General features: G+C 42.9%; 1 protein-coding gene across 2 annotated transcripts in view; it reads right to left on the bottom strand.

Annotated features, from left to right (window-relative positions):
- TMEFF2 (transmembrane protein with EGF like and two follistatin like domains 2) overlaps positions 1-23,153 on the bottom strand; it is a 331,707-nt gene that overhangs the window by 20,577 nt on the left and 287,977 nt on the right. For both annotated transcript variants that reach the window (XM_066999055.1, XM_066999056.1), the window contains 2 exons: positions 9,403-9,551; positions 8,482-8,541 (listed from right to left, as the gene is read on the bottom strand). In XM_066999055.1, the coding sequence (XP_066855156.1) occupies positions 8,482-8,541; positions 9,403-9,551 (209 nt within the window). The remainder of the gene's footprint in view (positions 1-8,481; positions 8,542-9,402; positions 9,552-23,153) is intronic.

The raw sequence follows: 23,153 nt of genomic DNA, 5'->3' as shown, positions 1-23,153 counted from the left end.
CTGCATTTACAGGAGGGGAGTTTCACGCTACCCTAACACTGACGGGTACATGCTAAAATGACAGCCCGAGGCGGGGAGAAGTCACCTTGCTAAGCAGGTAGATGCTGCTTTTGAACCTCGGTTTATAACAGTGCTTCCTCCTGCTCAGTGGTACGGATGTGTGTCCGGAAACTCCACAGCTGGGCTTCTCCTGAGTCCAGAGGAATGCTCCTTTGGCAACGAGTGGAGAAAAGAGAGCTGGCATTCAAATGCTGCATCTCCCACAGCGTTGCCTACTTCCTATAAGCACAATCCTTTTTTCTTATGTCACAAATTTTTGTCACTAATGGTTTCAGTGTCTAATACACAAAATGTTAGGAAATGTGAAAAGAATAGATACATTGCATTGCTTGGCCAAGCAGTGCAAGATGCATGTTTTAGCAGATATGTTCGATGAAAAAAAGTGGAACCATTCAAAAGTGAAATAAGCAAAGTGAAAATAATATTTGTCTGTCTTTACTTTCTTTACCAAAATATACTAAGCTAGGCAAAACCTGCTACTTTTCTCCATATAGCCTATTTCTGAAGGTCTCCCAGTTCCTTCTTCTCTTCCCTAACCAAATTTCTTTTCATTCTACCACATGCATTTGTAATTTCTGTGTCTAGGCTAACTCCTTACTTATCTTTAGGCTTAGGTTACCATTTCAGGTGTCGAAATGAGCAAATTATCTCATGTTTGTACTGTAATTTGACATGATGATACACCTTCTATAAAAGATGTTTTAGTCAGTTCTGAGTAGCAACTTTCCTTAATATACAACTTATTTATTACAACTGTCATATACTTTCATCTCGTGATATTTTGACATCTAACATTTCATAAAGAATGCCAAAATACCCATGAAACAAAATTCTGAAGAAATTCAGTTCCATGAATATTTCAAAATATTTTTTTACATTTCAGACTAGATCAAACATGAATATTTAAATGTTGATGTTTCCTGAAAATGGATATTCCAGCAGCTCATTACAACTTTAACTCTCAAATCCTTGGGAAGAATTCCTAACAGCAGATTTTCAGAGACGAGGCCCAAAATAGAGCTGCTAGGCATAAAAATATACCACGATACTCCTCAACTCCCATTAACTAATTCAAATTAGTGTTGTGGATGGCAAACAGCTGCTGGGCACCATCTTGAGCAGCATCCTTCAAGGACAGCTCTTGAGCTAATCAGAGCACATGGAGCCCAGAGGAAGGCTGAAACCGAGGGTGAGAGAAATTCCTCCCCAAACGCCGATAAACCTGACACCAACTGGGTCTGGGCCCACTTGCAGTAAATTTAAATATGGGTCTGTGGAAGCCATTTAGTGGCTGGACCCTTCCTGCACTGTTGGATGGCGTTAACGCTGGTACTCTTCCCATTAGGGGCTGCACCTGGGGCTATCTTAGCTCAGAACCGGCAAAGACACAGTATTGACTTGGTGGCACAACATGATTTAGTCAGATATAGAATAACCTTTTCCTTGATAACCCTAAGTCCTGCCGCAATGACAGCACCCACGTGCTCTGAGGGGCCACGCATTACGGCAGGTATTCCAGATGTTCAAGACAGCTTTCTAGGGGGATTGTAGATCGTGTTGCTGGTTCTTCATTTCCAAAACCCTCTGAAAACAAAGGCTGGGAAGAAACAGATCCTGTGACTGGTTTTAAGTAGAGCATAACTGCATGACTAACAACCATGATGCTGTTTTCCTGAGGGTCCCCTCCTGCATTTGTTTTTTCTGGGTATCCCTTGCCTGAAGTGATCCTATTTAGAAGGAAGGCGTCTGGTTAAGGACTACTCAAGGACTCAGGCCTGTTTCAAGCTGTGTTGAGTTTTAGGGATCACATTTTCATGTGGAAGCAGCAAGGCCTCTTTTCTTTTTCCTGCAGGCTCTACCTCCCTGGGAGTTTATTCACGCCTCTCACCAAAATACGGAACAGAGGACAAAAGATAAGCAGGCTTATATTTGCCCAGGAAGGTGGATTTCTATATTCCAAATACAACAAAATACTGAGAAATGATACATGTTTATGGACTGGGACACAAATGGAAGAACCTGTAGGAATGCCTACGTGAGCCCTGGTCTGCTCATCCCTATACCACATACCATTCTGTTTTTATCCATAACCTTTAACAAAGCAAAATGTTACAGAAGACTGGTTACACAATGGTGTAAGAAAATAACAACACGTAAGGTACACGGTCCTGGGGAAGCAAGAAGTGGGAGACAGTGCGTGAGCAAAATTCACGAATCTTGAACAGTTTGGAAGTAAACTGATAGAAGAATATACTTGTATTATGAACTCCACCCCTGCCCCCAAACCTTGATGAAGTTTGACAGCTGAATTCATTTTCAGGACTTAAATATTTCAGGGAAGCTGGTAACAGCAGAATAGCCTAGTCCAACTTTATGGTTTCAGGCTGCCCATGCTAGTCCTGGTGCTGCAAGGCGGTGTTTGCTTTTCCTGTTCATTCCCTGCAGATCAAATTCTTAGCCTGGACATAATGTATTTTCAGGTTACTGTGCTTGTGCCCAAATGAAATAGCTTTTATTATAAAGTTCATTCACAACATTACTGAATTTGTTTATTAGGGGTAAAAGCATAAACTGATTCGCAACTTCTGATTCACATTCATTAGTGACTAAATTAAGGTCTAAGCTTTAAAGGCACAAATGGAAATGCTCTTTTTTCCCAAGCTACGTAAGTCTCCATAAAGAGATGTCTAACAGTTCACCTGAGACCCAATTTAAGTTTTAATGCTAACAATTACAGGTTCCATGAGCATGACACCGGGAAATCATAAGTAATGAAAAGGCACAATTTCTCTCATTATAAAACCACACGCACACACAAAAACAAAAATCCAAAATAATGAGGCACATTTTACCAAGCTTACCATACGCAATTCAAAGTTAAAGGAGACCTCTCAGGATCTAAAGATAAATTTAAGACTGTTCTGTGTAAGAAAAGCACTCCATAGAACTACTGCTAGTCTTGGGATAGCCTAGGCGGCAATTCCCACACCTGCAAAATTACGTTAATGCCCCAGTTTTTCCTATTTCAGAAGGAAAACATCTGGTCTACCTGACGACACAGAAAAATGCCAGTGGGACTTTCTGCACTGCACCTTTTGAAAATGAGGAGTTAAATGACAAAAAGAAGCAGCTGCAATTTTTCATTTAAAAAAAGCTTGCAGGACAAGTGAAGGTTCGGGGACCAAGCTGACATTGCTGGCTACTCACACTTTAGTTCAGAAGTAGCTGACAGTGAGATTTATTAACCTACCAGGCAGACTCTATCTTTACATTTTTTATTTTCTTCTGGATATCACCAACGGTGGAGGAGCTGAAAGGCAGCAGAGGGGCTAGAGACCATGGTGCTATCAGAACATGATAATCTCTCTTTTGCCTTTGAAAATCACTCAAAGAGCTCCTGAATAGGAAGAGTTTTCTTATGTGTTTTATTGTGCTACATAAATTAAACTAAGCTACACACAGTCATTATTTTTGAGTCAATGCTATATTGCTTTCTGTAAGCTTGATTTTGGAAGCCTCCAGATCCCAGCCAGAGAACTGAGACGTTTCCTCTGCTTTACTTCTTGGAAAACTTTTCTATCAGGATTGCCTGGATTGAATAGACAAAAATGCCTTCTCCAGCTGACTCTATTAAGAAAGTATTTCTTAAGTTAAGACCAGCTCTGTTCTTACATCATATTGAATTTATAAGCCCCAGGCTTCGGTTGTTTGTAGACATTTACATTTCTGAACAATCGGACATCTTGAAGGCTATCTAGGCACATGGGGCATGATACAGTTGTATCTCCTGGAGGGAAATGCCCTCATTGCTTTCCCCAAGTCACAGGCCAAAAATATCTGAAATGTATGGCCTGAAATTCAGTCTATATGGAGCTCTTTCACTGTTTTGAAGAGCTCATCTGTTGCCTTCTGTGGATTTTCACTGCAAATAAACCTTATGTGTGTTTTAATAAAATCTTGCACTTGTAAATGCAGCTAACAATCCTAGCTTTATGTTTTTAAGAAATGTATAAATTGTATTATTCTTGTATTCACAAATGTCAGTAATGTGCGTGAATGCGGGTGGCAGCCACACCGAGAGCATTCCTGCTGCCACACAGCTGTCAAAATGGTAAAATATTTTTTTTCAATTTTTAAGCAATTCGATGGAAAAGCAGCAACATTTCCTAACTAATCTATTTGTTTAGTGTGACAACCTCTGACTTAGAGCCTGACTAAATTGAAAGCCAAGCAAATCTGCATATGCAAGGATGCAATTTTCCTAGTGCTTTTACAAAGCTGAAGATGAGAAATGGTTTCTCTCTCTCTGTGATGGATGCACGGTGTTCAGCTCTATGTCTCACTTGCTAATTCCATTAAGAAGAAAGGCAAGTCTGGCTCACAAAGGCAGAGCAGAATTGCACGATAGTTTATATGCCATAGCTAAGCTCTGAGGCTTTATTATCCTTCACCAGTTTAATATATGTCTGACAAAAATTAATTTAAAGGGGCAATGTCCAGTGGTTTACACTCAAAACAACCTGGAAACTTGGAAACTTTTACAATCTGGAGAAGGAATCCACTCTGAATTTCTTATTTTATTCCTGGAATTGGAAGAAAAAACCTCACACTTTGTAGAGAAATTTGGTGCTGCTGCTCTGATTCTTGGGCCCCACCCAGGGACTAGTACAGATGATGAAGACGACTGTGGCTGAAGTCAGAGGGGTCGGCATCAAGGCTGTGAAGAAAGGCATGCATCACCCACTGGTGCTTCCTACACATTCTAGATCAGCAGATCACTCTCAAGTTTCTTAGAGAAGCGTGGCTTCTTCCCCCAGTCAAAGAGATTAGAAGTTAATGATGCAGAACGATGAGGTTTCACCAAGTTTGAGGATAGTTTTCTTTTTTCAAACATAAATGTTATGCTGTATTTATTTTGGAAAAGGCACGGTCCAAGACTCTTCTTTATCCCTGGAGTGAATAATCTGTGGTAGTTCCTGTGGCCTCTGTGCCACAGACTTGGCCCAGCCAAGGGCAGACAGTGTGTTGACACAGATGGGTTTTGCCCTTTTTGGTGGAGCATTCAGTTTGCTTTCACAACACAGCCATCTGCTAGTGAGCAACCCCAAAATACAGCTCAAAACAACCATTTGTGGATGTGAATTTTCCACCAAAAGAGACTATCATGACTTAAAATGCCCTTTTTTTCCCTGTTTTCATCATCTTTGCCGCATGGCTGGAGTTTGGCTGCTGAGACTTGATCTAATCAATGTTCATAGAGAGAGTTTTGTCTGGCCTGCAAGATCGTATTATTGAGTAGGTCTATCAAATTTGTCAGTGTCTTCACTGACAATTTTCATGAATATATAACATTGAAATATGGCTCATCCATGCCCACTTATTCTTTTTAGTCGTTAAAATGGCTTGGAAAAAAATCTTTTTAATTTGATAATGAAAAAGGATAAAATCAGTAAGGGGTATAATAGCTAATATCCAGATCTTAAGAAGGGAATATAAGCATTAAATAATAATAATAATAATAAAAAGACAAATGAATAAACAAGATGAAAACTCCTTGACTGCTCAGACTATTTAATGCAAAAATGCCACTGAAACAGCCAACTTCTTTATGCAGAGAAAGAAAAACAAACTTATCCAAGAAAACATCCTTCACAGGACTTTCAGACACTACTTTCTAAAACGTACATTACACTTACAATGCTTACAAATATTTTTCCATAGAAGTTGTGAGATCAAGTACTTTTCTACTGGATTTGAAGAAAAACCCTGCCCTTTCATATATTGGCTAAAACTGAATGCCATCTCACAAACTCGATCAACATCAACATGCTGGTATTTGCTGAAAAGAGTGAAAATCCCCCAAAGTCTGATAAATTCTTCGGGGTGTCAGAAAAATGAGAGGGGCCAGAATTGTCCAAGTAGAGGCACGGACACACAGATGTACAGACACTGTGCTGACACGTGTTACACACACAGGCACGGAGCACGCGGCCTTCTGTGTGTCTCAGGCATTTTCAACTCAAAAGCTAATCATGCCTGCATGAAGAAAGAGCACTTAAAAAACACAAGGCTATGCCAAGTTAATGTAAAGATTTACTTTCCAAAGGAATGAGTGCTCTCAGCTTTGCAGACTGAAAGATTTACGCGTTCATTAACTGGGATCAATGGGCTTCAAAGAAGAACAGGAGGGAGCAAAGACATTGATTCAACAGACAGTGTGAATGGTTCATAATGAAAAAAGTCCACTGGCTGTTGGATTGTCTGCAAAGGAACTGCCTCCCTGGGACCCCAAGATCAGGGTGCGTGGGTTTTGATGTGCTGTTTGGTTACTACCTATCCCGTTTGGTTACTGTCATTTTTACGACGAGCATTTGGCACCACTGCATTAGTGTAACAGACAACATGGACTCATAGACTCATTTAGGTCGGAAAAGACCTTCAAGATCATCAGGTCCAACTGTCAACTTGACTTACTAAGCCACTTCTACAACAATTATTCCCACTTGTTATTCTTATACTAGCCATAATCAAACTTTTCTGCACTTAAGGAACGTGAGTAGCCATAGCTCTGCCTTCCCTGCTCAATAACTCAATTTCCTCTTGTGTTCCCTGCTTGACTTCCAACTTCCATGAAGCTTTGCTGCAACCAAATTTCTCCTCAGGACTGCTACCCACCATCTCTCCTTTCGAGTGTGGGCTGAAATATCATCTGTCTGCTAAACTGGAGCTGTTCTCCTCCTGCCCACTTCTGAGCTGAAGGTGCCTTCTGTGCTCCTCATCCTCCATGACCCATGACTTTGCTTTCTCATCTCATTGCTATTATTTCCTCCTCCTCCCTCGTCTTCAAGCTGCCTTTCCTCCCATTTTGTTACAACTTGGTTGCTTCATGCTTAAACATGCTGTCTCCTCTCTCTGGGTGATGTGGGTCACTGCCAGCTGGGAGCTCAGTTACCGGGCAGGAGCGGAGTAGGACAGGTTGCACAAGATTCAACGAGGGGCTGCAGGCCTTCAGTCTGATTCGGGGACCCTAGTAATCTCCCCAGCTCTCCAGCAAGGAAGAGAAAGGATCTAACACAGCTCTATTTCTTGTCCTTATTTCTGACTCAAAATAAATCATTTTGGCCTAGTTTGCCATAACTTCTGCCCACCCCAGGACACAACCTCAGCTCTTCCAGTCTTTTAAGAAAACTGACTGCAGATTTTTCTTTCTGTGCATGACTCTCTTCACCTGTGGAAGGGCTCCTTGGCAGCAGGAAATATCTGGACCATGGCATGTCTTGATCTTTTGGAAAGTAATCCCAGCATTCACTTTCTGTAGAAATTTCTTCCTTCGCTGCTTTGTCCTGCAGCCACCCTGACACCTCGAGCTCCTCTGGCACATCATTTATTCATAGCTCTATGTTTTAATCATCACGTACCATTTTTAAAGTAGGATCAGAACAATCAGTTTCTAACGGTTGGGTGTCATATCAACACAGGGCCATCGTGCACACAGAGCCCTCACAAGGGGTGACCAGACAAATTCAGTAACACTGAAGCAATCTCATGGTAAGAGATATTAAGACCCGTGAAACATCAGCTGGATTTCACCTAAGCCATGAGCGAGCTGCTCAGGTAAACCCAGCAACTGGCATCTATTCTCTTGAAAGACCTCCTTTTGAAATACAAAAATCTCACAAACCTAAGCTGTGAATACAACACCTGACACATTTTCACCATACCTTCCTAAATGCTTGAATTCTCAGCATGAGCTGTGAACATTTGGGTGAGTGCATGCGCACCCACACCCCCGCACACACTCAGTTTCTAAATCAATCCTCCGAGGCAAAGGGTGTAAAGCAAATACCTCCCAAACCTCACTAGTATTTACATGCTTTTAATTTCAAATACCATATAAGGCTATTTGGCCATTATGTTTTACTGTAGCTTCTAAATATATTAAAACCGTTTATCACTGTAAAAAACATTTCAAGAACCTTGTTAACTTAACAGTAAAACACAGACAGATAATCTTATCTATTATGGAAACGTTTCATCATATCACAGCCGTGCTAGGCTCTGAATTTTCGCTTTCTTAAGCCTGTATATATCATGAAAAGAATATGCATACTATATGCATAGTAATTCAGTAATTTTCATCAGTGTCTGTTAATTCTGGCAAACAGTTTTACAACATTTATTATTTCCACTGCTGGAACAGGTGCTTTATGTTCAGAGTATCTGTACATTGATAAAAATGAAAGAAGCCCATTTGTTAAGGAGATAGCTCCTAGCAAAACAAAGTAATAAGAACACAATGTTTTTTAAAGCAAACAAACAAAACCATAGCAGAAGATGAGGACACATCACCTCCGTAAACAGAGGAAAAAAGCGACTTACATGTTCTTGCCAACTGTGATTCTCACGGAATAGGAACCATACCTGCATAATCTGTCCGTGCGTAATGCCCATCTTCAGATTTTGTAGTTGCTGTGGTATTATCTGTGTTAAAAGAAATACGTTGTATTGCTTGGGGAGCCTCCACTTCCTACTGAGTACGCCCCAGTGCCCATGCAAACATAGCATCCCTTCCACGCACAGCACCGCTGCTGGCTGCAGGGCTCCCCTGGGCTTGCCAGGTGAAAACAGCAGGAGCGGGCTTTTTGGAATGAAACACGAAATATCTTCCATTAAGAAAACACATTTTTTCTAACAATATGTGACAACAGATTGCAGCTGGGATAAATCTATCAGTGTAAAGCAGGACTTGTCATTTCTGCTCTACTTGAAGTAATTGGGGAGTTTTAATATGTACCCTGAAATGAACTGTCACGTAGGGCAGTTAACTTTAAAGAAATGGGAATAAATGAGAATGCGTCTAATAGACAGGTATAGTATGGCCTTGTAAGTAGACGTACTGAGGATTTATAGGTCAGAAGCTAAGGGGGAAAAAAGCTATTAACTGTCCGAGCCCCAGTAGACACTTTATTTACAGGAGCTATTTAAAGGCAAATTTTCTTCATTTTTATTTCCGAACAGACTAGAGTTTTTAAAGTCAATTCAAGGGTCACACAGGTGATAAAGCACCCCGGGAGCTGGGCACAGAGAAGCATGGTATTCGTGGCAAACACAGCTAGTCTCGATGTGGTATTAACAAAATTTCCTTCCAGGCACTGCTGGCATCCCATGAGCCCAGCAGATGAGAAACAAGCACCAGCACTGTGTACCATACACATTACAGGAGTCTAATGGAAATGCGAGAAGTGCCAAATAAGAAGCCAGCCCCAGTTCTCTTTTTTTTTTTTTCTTCTCTGAACGAAAATTGAAAACATTCTTTGAAATGAGTTTTGTTATGAGCGTTACCTTGACATCGACCCAAAGACATGACTTCAATTTTCTCCTGTTTCTGGCATGATGCCTCTTTGATTTGACATGCATTATCATAAGATTTCCCATCGGAAGCACAAAGAGGATTGAAGTTGGTTTGAGAACAGTCAATGTTGCACACACACCTGAAGAGACAGAAGAGAGAAAAAAGAAGAGGCTAATATGAGAAAGTTCTTTCGTGACATCATAAATGCATCTCAGAAAGAAAAGTGTTTGTATTTTCCTGACTGAACAATGCAAATCAACAGAACGAAAGTGGAAAATTCTCTTAAAAGGTCATTTGTATTTCTGGATGGAAATGAATGCAGGGAAAGAGGAGAGACACAGAAAACAAAAGCAAGAAAAAGGACACGTTAAAAAGAGAGTTATAGATGGAAAATTAAATGACAGCATTACCAACTGCAATTTCTTGTAAACCAAAGAACATCCAAGCAGATATATGAGTAATTTACGTTGCTGTACCTCTTAGATTAAAGAAACCACAAAATTTACCTCACAGAATCACAGGATCACAGAATTAAAGGGGTTGGAAGGGACCTTGAAAGATCATTGGGTCCAACCCCCCTGCCAAAGCAGGTTCCTTAGAGCAGGCTGCCCAGGTAGGCGTCCAGATGGGCCTTGAATATCTCCAGAGAAGGAGACCAAGGGAGACCTCTGCTGAGGTGCTGCCCAAACAGCATGGGTATGTAACACAGAATCAGTGTTATCCATTATATATCATATCCATATATCAATTTAGGATCAGGTAATATGGCAGCTATAGGCATTCTGATCATAGTACAAGAAGAGATGTTGAAACCACATCTCATCCTACAGGGATGACCCCCCGTGCCAAAACGGAGGGTGGCACCAGCGAGGCATCAGGTGCATTGCCAGGGCCATGACCCAGCTTGTGAGCTCCTGGGCTGCTACAGGACGTGAACCAAAAGCTTGGTGAGGACAGCTGGGGGTCTTGCTTTAAAAGCATGATCTGGATCTCAAGTAACATGCTAACGTGGACACATCCTCACCTTAGCGAGCCTTGCCCATCGCTCAGAAGTTGGAGAAGCCTAATTACTTCCACCACCTTCCAATGCAGCCTTTTTTCTTTAGGTTTCTCCTGTTCCATTATCATTAGTGATGTCAGACACCCTTGGGCATCATCGGTGGAGGAAAGCCATGCTAATCTTCCATCCTCCGCCCCCTGTACCAGGCAGCTCAGTCTCGGTGAGGCTTACATTAACACCGAGGCAATCCTGCTCGGGGACAAAGCCAGAGGTCTAACCTGGCAGCCGCTTCGGCTCTTCTGAGCATGTAATTGTGCACACGCTGCTATCCAAACTCTTGCTGGCTCCTTCTGACATTTAAGGTAGAGCAATGCCAGTGCCACTCCATCTCCAGCCCGCTGGTCGCACTCAGTCTCACAGTGCCTGCTCCGCGGCTGTGCCTTTTCAAAGTTAAGTAATGGAAATGCCAGCCTGCCAGCCTCACTGCTTGACTTCAGAAAGCGTTTAAAAGTCAGTTCCCCTTCCATTCACATCACGCATTCGGACACCTTCAGCCACGGGAGGTGCAGCAACAGAAAAACTCTGGGGGCAAGGACTCGGAAAGAGGAATCACAGGGAATCAGATGGCGTGGGTCAGATTTCTTCCATCACTCCCCCTTAGTCTCTGACTTCTGCAAATGTGCCCAGTGAAATGAAAATCTGGGGAACCACAGCTCGTATACATTTAGGCTTACTTTACATTAGGTAGATCACTAAATACAGAAAACTTCAGCTCAAAGAGAGGCCAAAGGTGAAAATCCAAGGCTATAAATTAAATTAAACAATTTCATAACTAGTAGAAGATGGGAATCTGGCTCCCTGTGTAGCAATTTCACCACACTGATGAATATACAGAATATAAGAAAGCATCCAGTCCCTTTCCTAAGAACCTCCTTATCAGCGGAATAAGGATGTTCTGCTCCCCCACAGTATTAACAGCCGTCATTTCTTCCTGCAGTCATTTCCAGCTTCCCACCTTAGTCAAACTCACTTCATTAGGAACAGTTTACTGCTCGAGTAATCAGAATTTTTTTCCACGTTGCTCTACCATTTGCATTTCAGATGGGACACAATCAGCCATATGCTCTTTTTTTTGGTAATAAACCAGCTAAGAAACAGCTTCAATACTCAACACCTAGCTACAAAAAATGAGTGTGGGTTAATATATATTATGTCTCAAGTCAAGAGAAAATTAAGTCAATGAGAAAATTAAAACAAAAGGATACTCTTTAGGGGAAATCTAAGCAACTTGGGATGCAATTTAAAAAACACCCAGGGGATGTACGAAGCTAATCTTAGAGTAAGGCACTTAAGAGACGCATTTTTAAAGGTGTTTAGATGCTTAAAGACGCATGCAAACATTTTGTGTGGGATTTCTGAAATCTCAGAGACCTCTCTCTCGCTGACTTCAAAGACCATTTTAGAGCTTATTAGGCATTTGTTCGCATCTTTTGATACCTTACAAAAAAAAAAAAAGTTCCCCAACGACTTTTCTGACCTCTCTCAGTAAAAGTGAGAAGAAAACAAAGATTTTCTAAACCTCAAACCTTAACTGCGAGACCAACCTTTCCTACCAGGCAGGAAGCCTACAGCAGCACAGTATGAGCAGGATGAAGCACGTGCTACTTGTGCAGACGGCAGGATGCTCGTGTTTGAGGGACACCAGAAAGGGACAACTGCTGCATGACACTATATGCTCAAGTCTTACGGGAACCCCTGCATGAAGCCTGCATTTTGGGGTTGACTAGATAGGTGATGAAAAAGCACTGCAATACACTTGTCACCAGGATCTCCTGACTGAGAGGTCTGTTTGTCATCCACCTCTCGCACAGCTCTGAGAGGAGAGCTTCTGGCTTGCAGCTGTGGCTTCTTATGGCTTCTGCACTTGCATACACAAATCCTATTTAAAGGCTGCACAATTAAGACAACATTAAATATATGTCAGGAAAAGCTAAAGGTAGGATTTCATCAGTAAGATTAATGTACTGGGTTGCTGACTCTGTTTAATTTATAGTGTTCATCTTATCAGGGAAAATGACAGTATATTAAAGCACATTTTTTTCAGACTAGAGGAACAAGCAGGCTGCCATTTCAGCCATGCCCACAAAGTCAAGAAGAGCAAATTACAGGGAAGAAGGTGAAGCATTTACTGCAAACGTGCGCGTCCAGGCACGCACCGCCACAGAGCACACATCGTTCTGGAGCAGGATCCATCGCTTACAGAATAAATACGAAGTGAGTGGCACTTCACATACTCCATTTAATGAAATCCTATCGCTGGAGGCAAAGCTGCCTTCACTTCTTGAAGCATGATGACCATCTCCTGCTGGATGAGGAGAACCAAGCTGTGATGTCCCTGCTTGGGCCCCAGTGTGAGGTGCCAGGCCAGGCGAGACCCCCTTCAGTCCTTCAGATCCTGCACTACATCTCTGATTTTAAGCAATTTGGCCGTCTCACCATTTTATCATCCTGGCTTTGACTTCCGATTATAGTTACATCAATAAATCCATTTGGTTTCCGTATTCCTAAGGGTAGCACTGCAGAAAGCTCGGCAGCACAAAGGCTGGCTGTTTTTTCCTCGGGCTCAAGAAGCTGCGAGAAGGTTAATGAGGTCTCCTAAGGGTCACAGGATGAAACTGTACCCAAGAGCATACACAAAATACATGTGTAAGGTTTACCCATGCTTTCTGCAGGGGAAAAAAAGCAGCTTTAAAAGCATCTGTGTGGAAGGAGTGCTTCTAAGATGTCAGCCGATACCCTGCAGCTCCCCCGAGAAAGGAAAAAATACTGAATGTTGTCCCACAGGCTCAGTGCATCCTGCAAGTAATGGGGCTCACAAGTTCATTGATTAAAATTTGGGCTATCACTGTAAACAATCATTAAACAAGGCTCAATTTCTTACATTTATTCTTCCAGGTCATTATGATTGACTCTGATGAATTCCGTTTCTTTTATATGCTCTATTCTATGCCATTTCATACGATTAAAATCTTGGAGAAGCTCAACATCCCACAATCCACTTAATTATTTTGCTGATCACAAAAGCATAAAAACAAAACAAACTAAGAAAACCAGCAAACCTGGGCTCCTCCTTGGGGGATTTGGAGCTGACTGCCTTTGTACCTGTTGTGGCACAGCTTTGTGGCATTGCTAGACCCTGCAATGAGGACATCGCGTCAAGGCACAACTGGAAGATCTCTGTAGGGAGCTGCCCATTCCTATCCAGATCTGGACCATGAAAAAGAACCTAGCCAGGCCTCAGTGAGGTCTGCATCCCAGAAGTGATGGCAATGCTGCTTGGCCAGCTGGAACAGCCAATTTGGCTTTCTACTGAACTGGTCTCTGTAAAAATTAATGGGCTCAGTGAACCCGCCCTGGGTGAGTACACAGTGAGCGCCTGGTCTCCCACCTCCCCACTCGCCTGCAAATAGCATATAGTATTGTTCTCTGAGCACAAAGAGAGGCTTTGCCTGCAGAGAGAATGCTGCTGAAGAGAGGATTCACAGCTATGATGGACTGTCCCTGGAGTGAGGAACAGCATTTTAAGGAGGTGTCTCAATAGAAAGAGAGAATAGTTCCTCACCCATAAAGTGCAGGAGAATGCTATAATTATACTTCCTTAGTTCATGAATATAGTATAATCATCAGTGACACAGAGATGATAAAATGAAGCCCACTCCACACTTTATCTCCGCTCCTAAGACAACTATTCAGTCTTTGTTTTCAGCAATCTACAAATGAAAAATAATTAAAAAAAATTACTACACTCTATCTGTATGTAGCATGAGGGAGGTTTCATATGTAGCTTGATAGGAAGCAAGAAGGATAAATGTGACCATGCTTTTAAAAGAGCAGTTTTACTGGGAACAGATGCAGGAATGTTTTTGTCAGAGTGAGATGGCAATGGCAGCTCTTCCCTATTCAACATATTTTAATTAGCCTGCCGTAGTTTGGAAACCTGAGAGCATTGTTGGTACTACCTCTGTTTATTAAAGATTCATATTCAGACTTTGCTGGCCATGGGTCATTTGCTTTTTGGAACCTGAGCAACAGAAAATTGTGTCTGAGATATCTGCAAAAAGTACTTAATGAAATGACTAACGTCTTCAGCCAAGTGTCTAGTTGATTACAGGGTCCAAACAGCAGAACAGCAATAAATCTGCCACAAAGAGAATTGTCAGTCAAGAAAAAAGGCATAAAACCAAACAGACAGGGAAGCAGGAGCTAAAAATGTGAAAATGCAAATCCAGTGTTATTTTTACTAGTCAGAGCTCTGATATTTGAGTGCATATGCTAATTTGGTCAAGTGTGAGATCCAGCCATGTCTCAGTGCACACTATTTTACAGGGAAAGCGATGTTCCATTCTGCAGTCATTTTAAACATGTCATATATTTTCTCCAGGCAAAAATAAAAAAGCAAGGAAAAAAACAACAACATTTTGCAGCATAAAAAAGCCCAAAGCCTTCCCTTTGCCATAAAACAGTGTATAAATAAAAACACGCTTGTTGTACATTTATGATATTTCCGCCAGTAAGATTTCTTACCCTCCTCTGTTCTGACTTGAAAGCAGTGATCAGAAACTCAAATTTCTGGTCGGATACCAGTAGTTTCCTCTCCAAGCCCCTGCCCCTCCAAATTGGACATTAAATGGCCATTTAAAGCTAACCTGGCAGTGTACGCCTGCACTGAGAGCTCCGCAATCACTCCCAAATGTTTTCTCCATCATTTGGATTCCTGCAAGGTTTTTCTTTTTGGTAGACAGGGCACCTTTGTTGACATTACCAGCAGGCTAGTTGAAATGAAGCCAGGCTGAACATTATGCCTCAATACTCCAACAGGCATTGCAGCGTGGTTCAGCTGGGTGTCAGGAGGCAGGCAGGAGTGCTCATTTACCCGGGCAGCTTTGGGCATGTTGAATACATCTCAACACAATCCCACGTGGAGATACTTCCACCAGTTCTGAGCAGGGGCTGGCGAGGTTAACCAGGCTGGGCAGGTCCGTGCTCACACGCCTCAATTGCCTCCGCTGTTCAGACCACCTCTGTGCTGTTGCACCATGCCTTGTTAAAACACACCGCCTGATAGAGCCCTTTACAGGTCACTTCTGCTACCAGCCTCACCACCACATCAGGGCAGCTCAGCAGTTGGATTCCTTTGGGGGGGCCTGTGCGCACCTCCATTTCAGTAGCAGGCCATCAGTGGACCACTGATCTCATACAGACCTAGAGCAGCCATGATTTGGTGTTATTATATACATTTTACAGAGAGGTAAATCATACTCCAATGTCCTGGAAGCCTCAATGTTGAGTCCATATGGACTTCTGGTAGCTTGGTCAAGCTCAAGTGAACTACAGTGGTCTCTGCAGCTTACAGAACACAGCCCAAGAAGATGGCACCAAAGCTGTGCTCCAGGAAGAAGGCAAAACTGAGGCAGGCTGAATATCACGTACACACACATACATCCATATAAAACAGTATGTAAAGCATGTATTCAGAATGCACAGACACAATTTTTACCTCATTCTTTGAATTATACCTTAACACCTGCTTGTGCATGCTGGAAGACTGAAATCCTATTACCGCACTCTTAAAAACATCATTGAAAGGCTTAGAGTGCAGAGATGCTGCAAGTCTACTTCAAAACAAACTTTATTTTTGAGGCAGATGCAAAACTTTAGCTGCAGTGCAGAACAATAAACAATACATATTTTATAATGGCAGCACAAAAATAGAATGCGATATTACTTTCCTGGGTCTGCTGGTGCTTCTCTTCTGCTTTAAGATCACAAGAGAAGAAAAAGCGTGGCTTTCTTTGAGTGCCTTCCATTCAATGTTATCTAGTTATTTATTTATTTTTCCTTTTTGTCCTTTGTAGCCTGGCTTCTGCTCTGAGCACGTCTACTTCTCACAGTGGCTTCCCTAGGATATTTTACCTATTTCGACTGTTCAAATGTTTATCTTCACCCCGAGTAAAAGGAGAAAAGCTTGATTCCCTCAGGGTGATGCAATGTTTCTGCATGGCATTTCAATAGCACACTGTTATTCAAACAATTAGAAATCACAGAGACCATGCAAGGAATTATCAGCATCCTGCATAGAGAGTTTTATTATGCAGTGCATAATGAAAATGATTTGAAGGACCCCAAAGCATCATAACAGAAGGAAGCGCTGAATAATCAGGTGTTGTTTTTTTTTTTTGTTGGACTGCAAGAGCCCAAAATGTTGTTTACTGGACATATGTCAAGCTAAAATGCACTAAAGTGGAGAATATATTTATTGCTGTCCTTCCCTGCATACCAAATGCAACAGATTTTGTAAGCCTAGCTGCAGCATGGAGCCAGGAGCCGGGGTAATCGCTGTACAGCTGCCACGCTGCTGCTGGAGAGCAGGGAGTGACTGGCAATGCTTAAAAACGGGAGGCATTTTTCAGAGCACGTTTGCTCTGAAATTGCCACAATGACAGCTCACGGAGGTTGTTTCAAAAGGTTTCGTGAGTGTCGTCTGGGCACCAGCTCCTCCATCATGCTGGACCTGCCTGCCCCGGTGAGGAGCTGGTCCCACACTCCACCGTTTTCCAAGGCTTCAGCCTGGTGGCTGCAGCTCATGAAACGGCTGCCTTCATCTGCTGTGTGAGATGCTGAAAGCAGATTCCTAATCCTCCTTTCTTTTCTCTTTTTTTTCATAACTTTCTTTACCAAGTTTTCTGTAGGAAACATCACAAACTTCACCTTTGCTTCCCTCTTACAGTTCAAAGCACCAATTATAATATGACCTTCATCTGGCTTCCTGATGTCTCTGGTGCCCTCAACAGCACGTTGAATTGTATACTAACACCTTCAGGGCAAAATAAATGTTTCACTTAATTTTTTTTTAATATCGTTTCCCTTTACAAGGAACTAAGTTGAGCACGATAGTCTTTGCTAGACTGGATGCTTTAAACACAGAGAATTATAAGGTTGATCATTGGGTTTGAAGTGCAATGGAAAAATCCTCACCCCAACTGTGTGACTAGAGAAGAAATTTCTAATTCTGTTCATTGCCAATTCAAGTGTCTACAGGTATCTAATATGTGAAGTTTATTTAAAGCACGAAGAATAAAACAAATGCGTTCTTATGGCTTGCCTTCACTTGGTGTCCTTCACGTCTCTACTGTCTGTGTTAAAACAAAGCTTTGCTGACTCCTTCCTCTCCCTCTGTAAACATTTGACGCTGTCCTTCACCAACATTTTATCGCTGTGTGCTCCAACTGCTGATACCGTTGGCTCCGGTTTTGCAGCCGACATTAAGACAGGAGTTGTTCCAATGAGTTGCCGCGTTCCACCCCGGCCTGCGAGGCCCGTCGGGAAGCAGGGGACAGCGGCCTAGCTGCAGGTCCTGGCACGGGCCTGGCCACACAGGAAGGCTCCATCTGCTCACCAAGAAATGTGGCACCAGCTGGGCTGGGACCCATGGCAAATTTCTGGTTTGTGCTTCCACATAACAGCTTTGTTAACGACACTGGAAGATACTTCTGAAAGCGGGCCTTGATTTACGAGAGACTGAAGGGATGAACACCTGTGTGTCACAAGCCCCATACCACACAGCATGCGAGACATCCACTGCCGGTGGGGAAGGCAAGATTATGAGTGACCTTTGTATCACCAGTGAGACGAAAACCACAGTAAACTAATTCCTCCTTGTAAAGGCTTCCTTCACACGTGCGGAATCAGACTAACCCTCACCACAGACTGCTCTGTGTCCTCAAAGACCCGTGCCTCCCGCTTCCGAGGAGACCTGCCTGAGGCAGGACCATCTGAACTGGCTGCTCGGCAAGTAGGCTGACTTCAATTACAAAATAAAATCCAGTCTAGCTATTTAATGAAATTTTAGGAAGGTACTGCAGGCTCTCCTCCGGGCTTTGCACCTCCTGTGCTGATGGAAATAACGCAAGATAACCTCATGTCATCCCGCACAGTGGTGAAATGAGATCTTGGTGCAGCCCACAGGTATGAGACTGGGACCTGTGCAACTTGGAGCAAATCGCTTCACATGTACAAGAAGAAGAGAGCACTGCTAACCCTCCTTTTTTCTAAGAAACCCTCTTTTTCTGTAGCTGAACGCTGCTGTAGAAGTAACCCTCTACAGGTGTGGGACACAGATCAGTGCCACCCACCTGCACCTCCCAGAGGGACTCGTGTCCCAGGAGCGCCTCAGTGTGGGAGGCCTTCGTTACAAAACCGGCAGACCGAGAGACAGCAATTAAGTCTTTGTGTCTGGGCACATCCCACGCAGGCTTTTAGCTGTGATTTGCTTTCTAGAGAACCGCCTGCATCCTGCAAGCACACGTGGGGAAGGTCCGGCGTCGCGGTGGGCTCCCCGAGGAGCGGGGCAGGAGATGGCTGCTGTGGGGAAGGGACACCTGCCAGCCTGAGGTCAGCCCTGCGCTTTGGCTTGTATTGAGCTTTTGCCAGGCTGATATTTAATGCATGGGATGTATTTTTAATGGCTCGGATGTGTGAACACATCATGGCCTTGATGTTCCTACATGGGCATGTGAAGGAGCCGCCGACCTTCTGCGACGGATGTAGTTTTAATTTAATAGTTAACATAAAGTGGGATGGAAGAGATGAAGTGTTCTATTAAGACATTTGATAATAAATTGGAAAGTGCTTTCCCAGTGCTTTATGTAGTTATTCTCTCTGCTGATCTATTTAGCCGACACTTGTAATTCTGAACTACAAAGTTGTATCCCTGCTTTCGTAAACATACTTACATAAAACCCAATAACAACACAGCCTATTTATTGCTAAAATGCTAGTAGGAAATTGGAAAAGGTATAAATACAATTCATTGCTGGTGATCTCCTGCCCCCTGAAGGCACTGTAAGACTCCAAATCTTGCTCAGTTCACAGCATCATAAAACTGAAGCAATAAATGTCACTCCTTTCTTGATTGCGCATTAGGCCAATCGGCTTTTTATTGAGACTAAATAGGCTGTCATGAAGGCACCTTGCAGTTTAGTACCAGGGCACGGCTTTGGCTAAATGTGGGGCTGGGGAGCAAAGAAAGCTTATTTTTAAGTAACAAAAAAGGTAGCAGTAAACAGGAAATATGAAAAAGCTGCAAAAATGCATTGCTCTTCCAGGTCTGTGCACTTGTTCTTTCATGCAGTAATGCCCTGATGTACACAGGTGATTATGTGTCAATGCACATTAATATTTGATGTGCATTATCATATTATCTCTTATGTGCACTCTCGCAATCAGGTGAGCCCAGGGTCTCCCAGACATGGGGTTGCACAACCGGGTGGTGGCTTTGACCGGGAGCACCTGTGCACAGCTCTGCAAAGTCAAACGGGGCCCTTTTGTGTGCCGCACACAAAGCAGCAAGGCTGGGAATGGTCTGCACGATGCCCTGCATTACAGCGAGAGCACAAAACAGACTGCCAAAACCTTTCCTTCAAATGCAAATAAAGGTGTGCACTCAGAAAGCTGCTACGCTTTCCTACCAAGGACTGAAAGACGCAGTCTCAGCTTGTGGAAGAAAAGAGAAGAAAAATCCCCCAGGTTCATTAGCTCTCTTGTTAAACGGGGCACATAAAATGGTTGCTCTGCCATGTTGTTGTGTAGGCTCCCCAGTGATCTGCACAAAATGAAAATACAGAGGGATGCTGCTGCTTTCTCACGCACCCTTGTAACACTCATGGATCAGCCTTCACGCAGCCCACAGCCAAAACCTCGAGGCCAGCAGTGCTGCCACCCCCACGTCCTCCGGCACGTGTATGCCCCACCATGAACATGTTTAATGTGCCTGCCACACGCTGCCTGTGGAGGCTCAGGCAGAGCAAGCACCGGCGAAGAGGACCTCTGTGCTGCCTACAGGTAGGGCCTCCATAATCCATGGTGGCTCCTCCGTGCTGCCCAGCAAACAGCAAAGCAGAGCGGCTGGAAGTCAGCTTTAGGTTATCTCCCTACTTTCGCAGCCCTCTGTCCTTCCCCAGTCTGTCCCCAGCATTCCCTGCCGTGACCACCCACTCCTCTGCTGCCTCTGTGTCTCCTGTCCACAGGAACGGAGTGGTGGGCCCCTAGGCTGTGTAAACCTGACACGAAAACTTGGCTATTTTGAGCCACGCTTTAAAATTGCAGTTTTTTACTTTTACTTTAAGTTGAAAAGACTAATCATTGTAAAGACAGGTGACAGCTCTACATGCCTTATAAGCTATTCCCCCCTTAAATTTCAGAAGAATTTGTGTCTTCCTAGTACAGGAGCATTGAAAGATGATAAGACAAGGAAACAAAACAAAAAAATCTCAGAAGCTATTTTTGGCTTTTCACAAATCAATATTTCCTCTGAAGCAATTGAAGCAGTCAGTAAGCCAAATTCTGCTTTTATCATCACAATTTCCAAGTTTGCACTCTGTGAACAACTGTGTATGGAGTCTATTCTCCCTTCTGCCAGTGAAAGGCTCCACTGGCTACCAAGAAATTATTCCCTGTTTACGATACTGGGAGAGAATATTTGCCTCACTGAAGTCGGTGGAATAACTTTCATTGACTTACATAAGCTGGAAGTTCACCCTCTGAAACTGAAACTGAAAACCAAGTCTGGACCAAGCATCTGAAAGGATAAAAATCTATAAGCTTTATGGCTGAGTAAGAGTTTTATCCCCTGGACACATGGTGAGTTTTGCTATAATTGCAAAAGATAAAAAATGTACGTATCATATAGGGTCCCTAAAAGACTTACTTGGGTGAATAGTACAGATGGAACACAATGCAGTTTTGCATTTATCTGAGAACATTTAGAGCCATGATATATAGTCTATATGACAGACTTCCTTGATGCACAGAGAAAATACAGTCAATTTCTTTGGGTAGGCTAAATTATTTACCAGACCGCTCCAAAGTGTATTGGTAATAAAACACTATGAAGTATAAGTAACTCTAGACAATCTTGGCTTATGTTAAAAACATTTTTTTTTAAAGGATGTTATTAGGAAAATAAATCTTGAGAATCTGGAAAGGCAGGAGCTTGTCAAGTGAGCATAAGGCTCTGAAGGACTGTGGTCACTCAGTGGATGGAAAGGTCAAATTCCCCAAGTACCAACCTGTGGGAGTTAGGGACCAAAGTCTCACTTCCAAATTAAATAGGATACTTTGGCACAGGATATAGGATGTAAAGATGGTAAGCTGATTTTTGGAAACTTACCTGACTGGGAAAAAATGGCTGTTTTAGACTAAAACCAAACTAAATGTATGCAGAGTAAAACAATTTCAGCAGATGTCCAAACAAGTCATCATTTTTCCAAGCATTACTTCTTTCTGGCCAAGCCACTAGTGCATTCAACTTAGAAATACAACGTGCTCGTTCCTGCCTCCCACTCCTCAAAAAAGATTGGACCATAAGCTGCTTTTAGAGAAATGCTCTCTGAAGATAAATGTAACTTCCTGTTCCCCGTATCTTCCCTTGCTCTTTCTATGGATTCATCACTGAGAAAGGAGAAAATCACGTCTTGATCTAAGGCCCTTTTAAAGCCAGTGGGAATCTTTCTCTGGACATGGTTGGGCACTAACCTGGGCTGGTTTTAAGTTCAAACAGTCTACTGAAAGATACCTACAATACCTCAGTAGCTTGCCAGCGAGAAACCTGAGAGGAATCGTGGCAGACAGTGGAGGCAGCTCTGCTACTAGGCCAGGGCTAAGATCCTCAGAGGGTGTAAGCTGCTTGGTTGTCTCCTGTTGTGCAATGCAAAGACTGCATGCCACAGTCCCTTTGCTTTGCTGTTATTAGACATGACTACCGTGCTCCCCATGAAGATCTATGCAGCAGCAACCGTGTTTTATGCCTTAGGTATGATCTCAAGTTAAGCAGAAATGTTAGCTTTTGCAAGATTGAGGATTTTAATTATTTAATTCCATTTCGGTGTTTATTTGAACCATGAATCCAACCACTATGTTTTAAGACCTACTTCTTTCTCTGGAAGAGAAAGGAAAGCAGCAGGAAACTGCCATATAGCTACTGTATAATGCACAGGACATTGCAGATGTTAAAGTAGCTCGTTGTTTCTGCATCTGGAACAAGTAGGTCACACACAGTTATTATACACACTGCTGAACATGAAGCAGCCAATACCCGTGTAAAGTATGTGAGCTTTCAAACTACCTTTTAGTACTCTATAGTAGTACAGCATCTTGTTTGCAGATGCTTTCGATGAGAAAAACTGATGGAAGGGGGAAGGGACCCAAAGCTGACTGACCTAATTGCTGGGTGGATTGAGAAGCTGGCAAAATCATTCGTTTCTTTTATGTGTTTTCTTTCTATACTATAATAAAGATAAATATTGATTGTTGGAGCAGTATTGATTACAGGGGTAGTGGTTGATGGCAGCTGCATGATTTGCACAGATATCTTTCATGTACAGTGCAGTCTACTTGCATGAGAAAGCAGTTTCACCATCCTCACGTGTTGTGGATTGCCTGCCTGTTGTACAGGAGCATGCACCCGCTATATATTAGTGATTAGCAGTAAGATATGAAACAAAAGACTGGAACAGTTCACCTTCTTAATACATCTTGAGCGTCTGTTTGCTGTGGCTAAGTGGAGTTTATTGTCTCAGCCATGCGGAAAGAAGCACAGGACGCAAGGGACGTGCTGCAACTCCACCGCCTCCCTTGGGAACACCACCTGGCTGCACGTCACGCAGGAGAGCTTTGTCCCTTCCT

This window comes from Anser cygnoides, chromosome 6 (assembly GCF_040182565.1).
Source record: "Anser cygnoides isolate HZ-2024a breed goose chromosome 6, Taihu_goose_T2T_genome, whole genome shotgun sequence".
NCBI lineage: Eukaryota > Metazoa > Chordata > Aves > Anseriformes > Anatidae > Anser > Anser cygnoides.
The sequence above is the reverse complement of the archived record's forward strand: the minus strand, read 5'-3'. Positions and strand labels throughout refer to the sequence as shown.